Source organism: Enhydra lutris, unplaced genomic scaffold (assembly GCF_002288905.1).
Source record: "Enhydra lutris kenyoni isolate GAN:26980312 unplaced genomic scaffold, ASM228890v2 scaffoldscaffold23, whole genome shotgun sequence".
Taxonomy (NCBI): domain Eukaryota; kingdom Metazoa; phylum Chordata; class Mammalia; order Carnivora; family Mustelidae; genus Enhydra; species Enhydra lutris.
This window is the reverse complement of record NW_019154107.1, coordinates 3,999,514-4,014,237: the sequence shown is the minus strand read 5'-3', so window position 1 is coordinate 4,014,237 and position 14,724 is coordinate 3,999,514. Positions and strand designations below refer to the sequence as shown.

Below are 14,724 nucleotides of genomic sequence, written 5' to 3'. Positions count from 1 at the left end.
CTGTGGGTTAAGCCTCTGCCTTCGGCTCAGGTCATGATCTCAGGGTCCTGGGATCGAGCCCCGCATCAGGCTCTCTGCTCAGCAGGGAGCCTGCTTCCTCCTCTCTCTCTCTCTCTCTGCCTGCCTCTCTGCCTACTTGTGATCTCTGTCTGTCAAATAAATAAATAAAATCTTTGAGAAAAAATAAATAAATAAACTTCTGGTTGATTTTCTCTTGTTAACCTATCTTTCATCACACGGGGCCCAGTCAAGTACTTAGAGGGGCAAAAGCAATGATTCTTTTTCTTCCCAAATAGAGACAAAGCCAAAGAGGTGAAATACAATTTTGTTTGGTCCTCTGCAGGAAAACTCTTCCCACCTTGCTCAAAGCCTATGTTGCATGCCTGTGGCAACAGGACCATGTAGCACACTCCCAGGAACCATCTGTACCTGCTGTGGCCGAGGTTAAGGCCACTCACAGGATCCTGAGGATGCTGCCTTCCTAGCAGTTCCATCCAGGTCTTTCTCTCTAGGGGTGGCCAGGCAAACATAGATCCCAGAAGTAAAGAGGACAAACAAATATTTCAGGAAGGACCCAGCTTTTGGATACAGAACTGAATCTCGCAGGGGACTAGCCCAATTCAGGAAGCTGTTCCTCCTGATCTGACACAGAGCTCTCCAGCAGAATCCCCGCTCCTGCCACTAGGGCAGCCAAAGGCAGTGTTGCATCCCTTCCTGCCAGGCCTCAGAATCACTACGTAGTGACCTTGAGATCCTCCTACTCTGCTCTGGAAAAGGCAAATCTTCCAGAAGACACCCCCCCAAAATAATTTCTATCACCTTACGCTCATCCCCCATCTGTGATAACCAAAAAAATAACGGGCTTCCTGTCCTTTGCTGCTAGTTTACAGTAAAAGCATATGCTTGCAGGAAACAGAATCCTGAACAAAAAGTGGTGCTTATTTCACAATACTAAATTTCCAGTTGAAACCTACGCTGTCAGTTTAATGGTTTCTAAACCACTCGCGACCTCTTAGGAGATGAGAGGAGCAAGGCCAGGAGACTGAGACAACAGATTTAGCCTTCCCCAGAGCAGAGGCAACCTTGTTGATCTTTTTATGGTGATCACCCCTACCGAATAACACAACAAAATCACATCCCCACAGTTCCATCTTGAAACCAGGGTCACTGACACACAACTCAAGGTGTTAGGCCTCAAGTCCCTGCGGTATCTGGGCCTTCCACATTCAGGAGGCCTGGCACTAGAGAACACTTAGGTCAGCACCCAATACAGGAGGCACTGTCATTTGTTGCAGTCTAGAGCTTCGTGGGGGGGCAAAGAAAAGCCTCTCCCACTCGCAAATCAGAACATTTTCCCAGCTTTCCCAATGGGTTGCCAAGTGACTCAGCATTGGCCCAGTGTGGGCACTATTATTGATGAGAAATCTTCCGCCTGGGTGATATACTGCATACGACACATGCCCAAAGAACAATGCCAAGTCATACCAGGAAGAGCAGGCAAATTACTCACCTCCACTTTCAACACAGGCAAATCCTGTCTTAATGCAGAAGCTACTCAGTATCAGAAAGACAAAGCCCTAAGATTGTCAGAGACTTCCATCTGAGATTCAAGGAATCAGTAGGCAGAACCTGTCCTTTCTTGTTGACTATTAAAAGGCAATCAAATTGAGGACAGCAGAGAAAAAGGGCAAGAAAAAAAATATTTTTTTCAAAAACAACCCCAGAGCCGAAAGCTGCATAAATGCCTTCAGCTTCCTAAATTCTGTCTTTGCGAGTCTATGAGCTCCGCCCAGAGGTCATTTCCAGAACTGCGTGTTCATTTAATTCAGAAAAAGAAAATCGGCATCTTCTGGGGTCCCAGGGCCTGACATGCTTTGGGAAACTGGTGAAAATTCTCAGACAACATCCCCTCTTCCTTGCCTTTTGTTAACGGAATGTCCCTGAACTCTGAAATACAGGATACTCAGGGAGCCTGGTGAGATCCAGGAGGAAAATTCCCTTTGATATTTGTACCTGTCAAGGAACTAGTTGAGTTCCTGGCAGGTTGAACTCAGCGCAAAGAAAGCAGTGTGTTCAAAGAGTACTTTTAGAAGAAAAAGTGACAGCTCTCATTGAAATAAAATATAAGACTGGAGAGCAACTCGGAGCAAACAGGAACATGTCTAATATTAGAAGAACTGAGAATAATGTGCCTTCAAGAAAGACCCATGTGCCGCTTGCCTAGAAGACCCAACTGTAAGGTGCCCACCCCTTTATGCAAACTCGGACGATCTCCCCCTGAGGCGACCAGTCATACTTCCCAGAAACTGACTGCAGTCCCCAGAACAGTCCTCTGGTATCCGTCCTGTTCAGCACTTTCACACAGGCCTCATCACTCCACCCCAGCCTCCACATGGGTGACCCTCAGGCCACAAAGGGTCGGGCTAGGATCAAGAACCCCAGTGCTCTGCACTCTCCACCGTGCAGTGCAAGACACATTCTGTTCCAGATATCACAAGCTAGCCCAGCAAATCAATGAAGCCTTCAAAAAACAACAATATGTTGGTGCCAAAAGTTTCATCTACCATCTGGAGAGTTTCTCCTCACAGCCCGCATGCTTCTGCCTTCATCAGCTTGCGCCTTCCATGACTTAAGATGGCTTTGACAGATTCTCGAGGGGAAAAACATCCAACTTTCCCTTTGTCTTCTTCCAACACCTGCCACCCCCGGCCACCCAAGTTCTTCCTTCGCTACAAGCAGTGAACAGCCTTTTCATGTCTATTGACAAAAATATCTATGGCAATGTTCATCCATCTCAGGAGTATTAAAGCTCTAGAAAATACCCTTGCTAAACCTCTGTACATTCTCATTTCAGTGAGGCTAAGCACTCCCAGAATGTTGCCCTCTTTGTTTTTTGTTGTTGCTGCTATTGCTGTTGTTGTTGAATAGACTTGATTTTTTTGAGCAGTCATACGTTCACAGCAAAATTGAGAAGAAAGCACAGAGATCTCCCATAAAACCCCTGAGCCCACATGTGCATAGCCTCCCCATTAACATACTCCCCCACCAGAGAGGTGCATTTGCTACAATCAATGAACCTGCACGGGTACAGCATTACCACCCGGAATTCAAAGCTTATATTAGGATTCACTCTTGGTGCTGCACATTCTATGGGTCCGGACAAATGCACGACGACACCACGTATCCACCCCTATAGTATCAGAGAGGGTAGGTTCACTGCCCTCCCCTGTCCCCGTTTCTCGACCATAGGGCAAAATGATCTGTACTCAGCATGACTCAGTAGGACTCCAAGCAGTGTTCCCCAGCATCCCCCCCCAACCCCGAGCAGTAACAATCAGCAGGGGGACTGGCTGAAGTCACAAACGTTCAAACTGCACCATCCGTCCACTAAATCAGACCTTGCTGGGGAGGGGCCCAGAGAGCCAGAGGGCATTCAGACATCCCAGAGGATTCCTATCATCAGCCAGGTTTTAAAATACCTTTCTAAAGAAGAAATGCTCCTAGTTCAGTCTCCCAGATCAGGGCAGCATCCATTCAGATTGCAGGAGGGATTCCCTACCCCCTCAAGCTCCATCGGTCTGAGTCTTCATTGTTTAAGCAGCATGGCTGCCAATACTTCTGTCACTTACTCCTTCATCTTGTTACACAGGACCAGAAAATTGTACAAGGCCCACCAAGCGTCTACTTCTATTAGGCAACATTTTTGTGTTCCTACACCATGGTCTACTAGTGGTCTGTAGTTCATAAGCATGCCATTTAGATCATTAGAGCAAAATGATGGGTTAGGAAAGTAGACCTGCTTGGTTGCAGGAAAGGATTTTCCTGAGGACATTTGCACACATCGTGCACAGAGCAGAAGGACACACAGCCAGTATGGGGTTTTCTTCTTTGGGCCTTGAGGGCTCTTCTGCCAGCTGCTGCCCATGGTTCCCCACTGCTCCGCATTCTGCCACAGCCAATGACTGTTTGTGGCAAAATTCGCTGGGCAGTGGGCCATGTGGCTCTTAGAAACAGCAATTGAGAGAGAAGGAAAGGCTGAATTACAAGGTGTTTGAAATGCAGTTCGAGAAAGAAAGAAGTCAGATCTTATTTTCTCTTACCTCCCGGTGATGAAATCTATATATTCATCCCAAAACAGACACCTGACTCTGGGGTTATTCGGAATCAAGAGCTCAGTCAATATAAAAATCAAGTACACAATACTGAGCATGAAAATCCATTACACGGAAAGTCGTACTTTTTTTTTTTTTAATCAAAAGGACTCTTACCTTTTCCTTGGCTTTCCTTTTCGTCCCTGCATCCATCCACTCATTTTCTTTCTCCAGCATGTCAATAAAGGCCCAGCGAATACCCTCAACCAATTCCTCCATCTGCAAGGAAATACCCAGAGAGACAAGTCAAAACCAGGAAGATTCAGACAGGGTTTTCTGGGGCACAGGAAAGAGTTCAGTGCCAAACGTGGTGGGAAACAGGTTCCTTTCAGCTTGACTCCAAGCTCTGGCAATATTTCTTTCCCCAGGAAAATGCTTTTTTTCCCCATCACTAGAAGATAATTAATCATTCCTTTGCAGAGAACAATTGGATGGTCTAGTTGTAAAAGGATTATATGTGGAAAGGAATCCACCATAGGTTATAACTGACCTTTCTCCATCTACTAAATTAAGCCATCCTTACCAAGGTGGCAACTAATTTCAATAGTTAAGGCTTTGGGAGAGACGTGCGAAGGCACGGGCTTTGTGTTTCAAGTGGGAATTCCAGAAGCAAGTGAGTGAACAGTTGAAGGAGATACTGTTAACAGGGAAACGGGCAGGGAGAGCCAGCACTCCAAGGGACTCCTTCCCAGTCTAAATCAGGCTTCTGTCAGGACCTAGTTTTCCCCAAACTGAGCGCCAGTGGTCACGCCAAATGCTTTGCTATTCTCTGTAATCCTCCTGCTCTCCTCTCTACTCCCTTGCAGCTTAAAAATGTCTTAGGTTATTTCAGACCTAAAATGGTAGGTCCGAATGAGGCTTCTACAGGAAAGTGGTCTCCGGAAAGACCTGTTCCAAAGTGTTTCAACAGTGAGACCACATACCCACAGCAATGGTATGTTTGCCCTGGCTTTTCTTCCTGTGTTTATGGGCCAGCAGAGAGAACTAGGGAAGAGAGATGCTAACTCTTGCCTTCAGAGGCCCAAGTAGAGGAGTTCTGGGGAGGTCCTGCCTGTTTCTAGGGACAAATCCCCCAAAATGTCATTCTCTCACAGAGATGCTTTGATTTTCCTGATAGAATACTCAAGAAAGAATAAATACTAGGTTTGGCACCAGAATTAAATTGTTCCCTTAAGATTAGGGGGTTGAAAATCCATTTTTAGCATTAATTCTAGAAGGAAAGTTTAGATGTTTCCTTGGTTCTATAATGAATTGTCGGCACAAAGCTCAAAATAATTTTTTTTCTGTTTAATAAGTTTTCAGCTATGTTTTCAGTTCAATAACAGTTGTAAGGGAACCAGAACTGTAAATCAGTGGGCTGGGTTCCATCGTATGTAAATAAGAACAAACAGCAGATGGAAGGGGGTGGGGGGAACTTCACAGCTATTTTTTTCCAACTTAGTAAAAACATTAAGGGAACTCTTAACTTCAGTTTGGGGCATGACTGAAAATACACAATGATAGAAGAGTTGTGGCCCTTTAAAATCATAAAGCCAATGGTTCTCAAGCCTGGTGACACACTATCTCTGAGGGGAGCTTTCAACAATCCTGAAGGCCACAAGGCGGGAGGCTAATGTCAGGGTTCCAGGGTGCAGCCTGGGCTGGGAGGTCAAAACAGCCCCCCCCCCCCCGCAGGTGATTCTACTGCGTAGCCAGGGTGCGACCTCACTGGTCCGGGGAAGCCACTTATTTTACAGATAAAGAAACAAAGAGTCAAGAGAGTCCATGATCTGTTCCAGCTCTTGCTGCCAGGAAGGGTCAGAGCCAAGATTCAACCACGGAACTGAATGACAGTTGTGAGCTCAGAACTTCCCGGACCAACAGAGCTGTGCCTCATACATGAGAGGAAAATGCCAGGGAAGTAAAAGGGAACTGACTGAGAGATGTACAAGCCACAATTTCAAACAAAGCCCGCACAAAGAGGGTGTTAGAACGACAAGGAAATCTCCAGTGTCTAGAATTTTTGCCTGTTCAGTCATCAGCACCCTTCAGTCTTTGTGACCTCATCGCACGGCAGCCCCCATCAGCCTGCCCATGACCTTCCCATAAAAACTGAAACATTATCTTCCCAAGTTAACTAAGGAGTGGGCAGCCAGGGTGGGAAAAAGTGGGTAAATTAATTTGAGAGAGACTCAGTGACCAAATCAATGGAAGCAGGTAATTAACTTTATGTGAGGAGGTGAGCAAAGGACAGAAGGTCAGATTACTTCCCAGGCTTGAGGCATAGGCAACTAGGTGAATGCTACTGCCTTTTTCTAAGACCAGGGATGCTGGAAGAGAAAGAGGGCTGGGGACAAAAGCCTCACTTCAGTGGGATGAAGGGTGCATGGGCAATGGAGGCAGCAAGTCTGGACAACCCGGTCAAGGAGTCTGTCTACTCTCAGAGGGCAAGAATCCCTGACCCCTTCGAGGGTCCTTCTAGCTGGACTGAGAATCAAACTGACATGAGACAGGTTAATAGGAGAAAATCAAATTTAATAGAGTATGTAAGGGGAATCCCCATAGATGTGGAAATTCCAAAGACAGGCAAGATGAGATACACACGTCATTCTGAACTAAGGACAAAGGGGTCGGGGTTCTGGGGCTTCAGAGGAAAGGGAGGCACTTCACAGGGCAATAAAAAGAGCAAGTGTTTGGTAATTAGATGTTTGTCCTGCCACACAGATGGGTCATTCCAATAAAATCTATCTCTGCTAATAACCCTGACTCTGGGAAAGACTCCCATTTAGATTCTTCTCTGTGGTTAAGGGAAGGGCAAAAGCTTCCCTTGAGCCCATACGGTCTCAAGTGCCTTCAGCTCAGATGAATCTCCATGCCAAAGCAGCCCATCTTGGGGCAGCCTGTCCTGGGTTTCTACACTACGAAAGACAGAAAGCAAAGATAAGGCAGAGGGAGATGTAGGGTTAAGAGAGGAGACGGGGGGCGCCTGGGTGGCTCAGTGGGTTAAAGCCTCTGCCTTCGGCTCAGGTCATGATCTCAGGGTCCTGGGATCGAGCCCCGCATCAGGCTCTCTGCTCAGCGGGGAGCCTGCTTCCTCCTCTCTCTCTGCCTGCTTCTCCGCCTACTTGTGATCTCCGTCTGTCAAATAAATAAATAAAATCTTAAAAAAAAAAAAAAGAGAGGAGACGGAGGGTTTGGGGTTTGGGGTTTGTTGCTGCTGCTGCTGTTGTGTTGTTGACCATGTGAGACATCTAACCGTGTTTAAGCGTCACTGGAAACTCAACAATGAGAAAACAACCAAAGTGATTTTAAAATGAGCCAAAGACATAAGTCAATCAGAGAAAGACAACCATCATATGGTTTCACTCATATGAGGACTATAAAAACAGTGCAGAGGATCACAAGGGAAGGGAGGGAAAATGGAATGAGATGTCATCAGAGAGGGAGACAAACCATGAGACTCTTAATTATGGGAAACAAACTGAGGGTTGTGGAAGGGGAGGTGGGTGGGGGGATGGGGTAACTGGGGGATGGGCATTAAGGAGGGCACGTGATGTGCGACTGGGTGTTGTACACAACTGACGAACTATTGAACACTACATCTGAAAATAATGATGTACTGTGTGGACTAACTGAATTTAAATTTAAAAATAAAGAATAAACCTAAAACGAGCCAAAGACATTAACAGTCACCTCCCTAAAGAAGACATATGACAAGCATAGGAAACGGTGCTTCCCATGATTGGTCATCAGAAAAATGCCAACTGAAACAATGAGATACCACTACCCATCTATTAGAATGACCCAAACCCACAACACTAACACCGCAAAATGCTGGTGAGGCTGTGTAGCAACAGGAACCCTCATTCACAGCTGGTGGGAGTGCAAAATAGCAGAGTCCCCCTGGAAAGCAGTTTGGCAATTTCTTAGAAAACTAAACATAATCTTGCCACAGGAACCAGCGACCATGCTCTTGGTTATTTACCCTAAGTAAAGGAACTTATACCAACACAAACCCGGCCAAGGATGTTTAAAGAAGCTTTATTCATAATTGTCACATCTTGGAAGACCCCAAGATGTGCTTCAGGAGGTGAGTGGATAAACAAACTGTGGTACTTCCAGACAACGGAATATTATTCGGCCCTGAAAAGAAATGAGCTAGCAAGCCATGAGAAGACAGGAAGGAACCTTAAGTACCTATCACTACGGGAAAGAATCCAACCTGAAAAGGCTACATACTGTATGTTTCCAACAACAGAACATAGTGAAAAAGGCGAAACTATGGAGACAGTGTAAAGATTGGCTTGCCAGGGGGTGAAGAGAGAGCAATGACCAGACAGAGCACAGAGGATTTTTAAGGCAGTGAAACTACACTGTATGACAGCATAATGATGGATACAGGTCACTATGTTTTTGTTTTGTTTTTTCCCAAACCCACAAAACGTGTGACACCAAGAGTGAACCTTAAACTGTGGGACTTTGAGTGATGTGTGTCAATGTACGTTTGCCATTGGTTAAAAAAAAAATGTACCATTCCAGGGAACAATGTTGGTAACGGGGGAGATTCTGTATGTGTGGGCTCAGGGGGTTCATGAGAAATGTCTGCATCTTCCTCTCAGTTTTGTTATAATCATAAAACTGCTGTAAGATAATTTAAGTCTTTTTAAAAATTACCCAAAAAAGTACTGACAGAAAGGATTCAGTGAAGAGGAAGAGACTGAACACACAGGAGCTGGGCCCTGAGAGGGCAAAGCGGGACAGGACCCAGACAGTACATGAGGCAGGATTATGAGAGGAGGGTAAAATGATGGACAGGAATGCAGAAGAATCTTTAGATTAGATGGTGGAAGGCTGACAGTCTTCATGCAATGGTGTCTTTTCCCCATGAAATAAGAGCAAGATCTTCGGCTAAAAGGGTGTTTCTTGAAAAAAAAAATCAATTTCTTCACATTCAGCTGTGTGCATCCTGGCAAGGTGAACATACTGGTAGGAAGAGAGGTATTTACAGATGAGAACAAAGACGGCAATGAAAGAGTTGCTCTCAGCACCCTGGCCAACATGTGGTGATAACCGAAAGCACCTAAAGAATACATAAAAAGCTGAACATGTCCAAGGAAAATACCTGGAGTAAGGAGTATGAAAACTAATCTGTTTCACTATGGTTTAAAATAAATGACTTAATCAATTAGAACAAAATAAACACTACCCAAGCCAAAGAGATCTTTGGCAAATACATGTATTTTGGAATTTCTGGACTTCTACAGAGTATCGTAAGTTCGTTTCACCCCTATTTGCTTCAGGGCACGCTTTGCTCCTATTTGCTTCGGGGCACTTTTATGAAGTATGTACCTATTATTAAACTGAGGCTAGGGCACCTGGGTAGCTCAGTCCATTAAGTAAGTGGCTGACTCTTGATTTCAGGTCAGGTCATGATCTCGGGGTCATGAGATCAAGCCCTGCTTCAGGCTCCCAGGTTCAGCGCGAGAGTCAGCTTAAGATTCTCTCTCCCTCTGTCCCTCCCCCTATTCCTAAAAAAAAAAATAAATAAACTAAAATAATATAAAATGACGCTGAGTGCTTCCAGATACTGCTCTCTAAGCACTTTGGTTTTGTAGGTCCCTCCCTTGCCATCCCTGGGCATTACAATGGCTCTCAAAATCACTAACATTTTAAACATGTTCCATGGACGCCTAAAGCTCTCAGTATCTACCCTGCTGATTTGCATTTCGAGTGGAAATCTCTATAAGACCTGTAGGGGCCAAAGACAGGCTGCTCCAAAATGTGCCAGTTTAACATACTGACATTTTAAATAAAAGTTACAATGAGGCATTGGGGTGGTTCAGTCAGTTAACCATTTGCCTTCAGCTTGGATGATGATCCCAGGGTCCTGGGATCAAGTCCCTCATTGGGCTCCCTACTCTGCAGGGACTCTGCTTCCCCCTCTCCCTCTGCCCCTCTCCCCTGCTTGTGCACACACATAATCTCTCTGTGTCAAATAAATAAAATCCTTTTTAAAAAGTTACAAAAGAGCCTCCTCCATCTCCCTGAAGGCAGGAAATATATCTCGCATGTGAAAAGTGCCACCCCTATACCAGGAGGTAAAGAGACATCCTTATCACCGGAGATGGGAAATTTAGAGCCAAGAAGGCTGTATAAACAATACTTGTTACTTTTTACTAATTTACTACCCCAGCCCAAATCCTGTCTAGAATTTCTTACTGTTGAAGCTCCCAAAGTTAAGTCTCCCTTGTCCTGTCAATTCCTCACAGATCTATCGTCTCCTTGTCTAAAAAGTATGAAAACTCACTGTTCATTTCTTTACATCCCAATTTCCTTAGAGAGCCTTGGTGCACATGTAATAAAACTTGGGATTGTTCTTCTGTTAATCTGACTCATTTAAATTTCATTCCTAGTCCAGCTAGAAGACCTTGAAGGACAGAGAAAGACAATTGCCTTCCTTTCAAGGGCAAAAAGATTTCGGCCTATTGCCAAGACGCAGAATGACGAACAGCTGACTGTTGGTTGACTCAGGTAGCTTCCTTCTTCAGATTCCTTTCCTTCTCTCCCCTCTCCCCTCCCCCCACCACCACAGTCTTTCCTAAATCTCTACCTTGGTAACTCAGTCTCTCTATGGCCCTCTCACAGATGTCAAAACCCAAGCCATCACTTCCCTCTTTGCTTTCCTGTGAGCCTCATCTGGCCTCAGCCCTAGTCCTCTCAGGTGCCATAATCCCCCCAACCCATGACAGCTCTCCCTCCCCCATCCCCCCACCCCCATCCCAGACTCCACTGCAGGGTTTGTTTTTTTTTTTTACAGACTTTACAGATTTATTGTGTAACATTTTCTGTGAAACAGTGCTGAGCCACCCCAGCAGAGTTCTAGAACAAGTGAAATCTTTTATAGTGATTAATGTCATTGGTTGTCATGTCAATGCAAATAAAAGAAATAATGAGCTTAGCATGTCGGAACTAGGAAATCACTCAGCACTTCTGATTTTTATCTTTAGACTTCTCTACAGCATCACATAATAACATCGCCTTCAGTTAAGCCATGTTCCCTGCGGCACAAAAGCCTGCTAGAGTTTCAAAATAAGAAAAGAGAAAGAGTATTTCTTCACCAAACCTTGACCTAACGACCCCACCAGGCAACATGGAACATTAATAGAAATCACTTAAGGTGGAAATCCTAAATTGAAGTTTCCCAAGGAAAAAAAAAATTTTTAGACATAAAAATAAAAACACACTGAAATTAACTCAATTGTTTTTATGGTAAAGTATGCCCCATTGAGAAGAAGGGCCTCTAGGCAAAACAGCATTTTCCTAAGCATCTATTTATTTCAGATCTCAGGGATCCACACTGAAAATACAGTTCATGGGGGGCGCCTGGGTGGCTCAGTCGGTTGAGCATCTGACTCATGATTTCAGCTCAGGTCATGATCTCGGGGTGGTGAGACTGAGCCCTGCACTGGTTTCTGTGCTCTGTCTACTTGACATTCTTTCCCTCTGCCCCTCCCTTAGCACTCATGCATGTGCACGCTTGCTCTTTATAATAAATAAACAAAATCTTTTTTAAAAATAAAAGAAAATAAACTTCATTCAGTTGGTCTATGAGCAGCTGTTTGTTCTTTGGTTCTGCGGGCGCCTGGGTAGCTCAGTGGGTTGGGCGACTGCCTTCAGCTCAGGTCATGATCCTGGAGTCCCGGGATCAAGTCCCGCATCGGGCTCCCAGCTCCACGGGGAGTCTGCTTCTCCCTCTGACCTTCTTCCCTCTCCTGCTCTCTCTGTCTCTCTCTCAAATAAATAAATGGAATCTTTAAAAAAAAAGTTTAAAAGTGGTTCTGCATTTCAATCTTTGCACTCCAGGATCTTGCCCATAGTGTTCTAGATCAGACACTGGGGAGTTACACATGTGTATGTATGCACCTGCTACCCTTCCATGGAAGATTTTCAACAAGAGTCTTCTACCTTAGTAAAATTCAAGTTGTCTCACCTACTCCCTCTTTTGACCTCTCCTTACCATTTCCCCTGTTGCATGGACATAGAAACTTAGTATTTTATATAAATGAGTCAAAATTTTTCTAGTAATGCACTTGAGTAAACGTATGCCACTACTGCTCCAAGAAGGAGTGAATTCATCCCACTCTCAGCTGTAGTTTCCTTCAAAGCTGTGTCTCTAGCAATAAAAAAAAATCCTACATGGCCAACTCAGATCCTTCCTCATACCCATGAATCCCCAAAATTTAAGCCCATACTTTCAGTCCCTTCTCAGAGTTCCTATGAGGGTTGTGATCAGAGAAAAACAGGTGTGTGTTTAACTGCCATTTGCATATATTTGGTCTCCACAACAAAATCTATAAGCTTTGAAAATAGCAATCACAATTTAGATTCAATGAGGTGATGGATATGTAAATACAGGGATCACTGGCAAACCAAACCAAATAGGCCAACTTAGCATAAACATTATTTTGAGCCAAAAACAATCAAAATCCAGCAGATTCAGGAAAAGCTCTTTACCTCCTACCTCCAGGTCAACTGCCTGATTATACCGAGAAGATAGCTATTCACAGAAATGCCTCTTTCCTAAGAAACTTAACTGCATAATAAAGCAACCTATATCTTCCAAACATCTTCTCTACATTTGTGCTAATAGTCTTTGTCCTCTTCACATCCTCAGACTCCTCCCCTCTCCTGAGCTCAGATAAGCCTCCTGGTACCTCAAGGTCTTCAGAATTTCATGGCTGTGTGGACTCCCCATTCGTACAAAACTAAATTTGACTTTCTCCTGTTAATCTCTCTCATGTCAAGTGGATTCTTAGTCCAGCTACAAGGGCCATGAAGGGGAAAGGAAGTTCTTCCTCCCCAATGGTTGGTGTAGTCAGCAAGACAATGACTCGCTAGACACCGCTCACACCAGACACAGCTACCGCTGAGAGATCCTTGCGACATCAAACAGTTAGCAGAAGGTAACATTTCTTACCATGTCGGTCTCCCAGAATCTCTCTTTGTGGAGTCTGATGGACTCTGGTAGAGTACTCTGGTTTCTGATCCATTTCCTCCCAAATACAGTCTTTGTTTTCCTTTGTGTCTTTTATGTCATTTTTCACACAAACTTTGTTGTGGGTTAATGTGCACATGAGGCAAAGGCTGCTGCTAAGGGACATCTTGGAAGACGAAGCCCTAACACTGGTGGGCACAGGTGGAGCCCTTAAAAGCTGTTAGAGTGCTCCCCACCTAATGCAAAGACTCCCGTATTAGGATACGTTGGTCACAGAATGGGTCAGATTGACACGAGGTGATCTGCCAACCTCAAGAAAACTTCTATGCAACAGGGCACCCTGTAAAACAACACGCATCCCTCCTGGGCATTAGTGTGGCTCCAAGAGACCCGAGGCTCAGCTGAAGCTATAATGTGCGTTTAAGACAAACCTTGCTGCAGATTATGATTTTTCTTTTTGTCGTATTTTGTGTCTTAAGAGCTTGGTTTTGTGACCAGTGAGAATGTTCTCTTTGGCCTCCACCATTCAGAGAGTGCACTTACCAGGGTGCACCTTGGTGGCCAGATAGACCAGGAATCTGAGTCTCAATCTCTCTCTGTCCAGCTGTGCCCTCTCTCGGGGAAGTTTGTCATGACAGGTTCCAGCCCAGAGGAATCTCTGCTCTCTCAACCCTCATTGCTTGTGTGTGCAGGAAAGTCCCATTCCAGGAGCACCTGTCCCATGTCATTGATGAGCAGGTCTGTACCTGGAGGAGGTGTCTCATAGTTTCATGAGGACTGGAGACACTGTTTTCGCTACACCATCCTTACTGCCTATGCAAGGCACACTTTTGCTTTCTTAGATTTTGGGAATAAACTTTTGGATCATGGGGACTGCTCTCTTTGGATGCCTCTTAAATCTTCATTATGCCGTTAAAAGGATTATTGTGGTTTGAGTGCTATTCACAGATCCTACTGGCCAATGGCCGGATGAGGGCTCCTCCAAACTGGCTGTATTGAACAGAAAAATAAACGTTATAGAAAACTCTCAATTCTCTAAGTAAAATGGCTAGCCTTAAGGGAGACCTTGAAAAGATGAAAGAACAGAAATCAGGCTTAAGATTTAAAAATAAATGTCTACATCCAACCTAAGTTCCCCTTCTTAAAAATCTAGCCTCATCTGCCTGTTGTAACCTCCCTTTCCCTACAAGATTTACAGGGAGCATTCCAGCCTAATCTCTAGGCTCAAAGTACACAGGTTGCTGGTGTAAATGCTAAAAGCCAAGAAATGAGCTTAACGAAAGCCTCTGAGACTGGCAATAAGGCTTTGCTCCTACCTTCCAGGGCTCTGCAATCAGGCTCTGCCAGCTTCGGGCATTCCCATGCAAGGTCCTTTGCTGGTGTATCCTAGACATGCCCCCGCCCCAACCCCAAAGAATTCATGTCCCTGGACAGCAGCAGAGCTTTTCAATTATGAAGTCCTTTTACCTCTGCTTTCAGAAGATGCTACCAAATTTAGAAAGGAATTAGAAAGACTAATGACTATTCACAACCCTTCACAGAGGAAGCAAGACCAACCTTTAACCCACCCCCTCCTACAAACAATCTGAGAAAGGCCAA

General features: G+C 44.8%; 1 protein-coding gene across 2 annotated transcripts in view; it reads right to left on the bottom strand.

Moving 5' to 3' along the window:
- Positions 1-14,724, bottom strand: part of LOC111150495 (phosphate regulating endopeptidase homolog X-linked) — a 204,913-nt gene that overhangs the window by 98,946 nt on the left and 91,243 nt on the right. For both annotated transcript variants that reach the window (XM_022507971.1, XM_022507972.1), the window contains exon 12: positions 4,269-4,370. In XM_022507971.1, the coding sequence (XP_022363679.1) occupies positions 4,269-4,370 (102 nt within the window). The remainder of the gene's footprint in view (positions 1-4,268; positions 4,371-14,724) is intronic.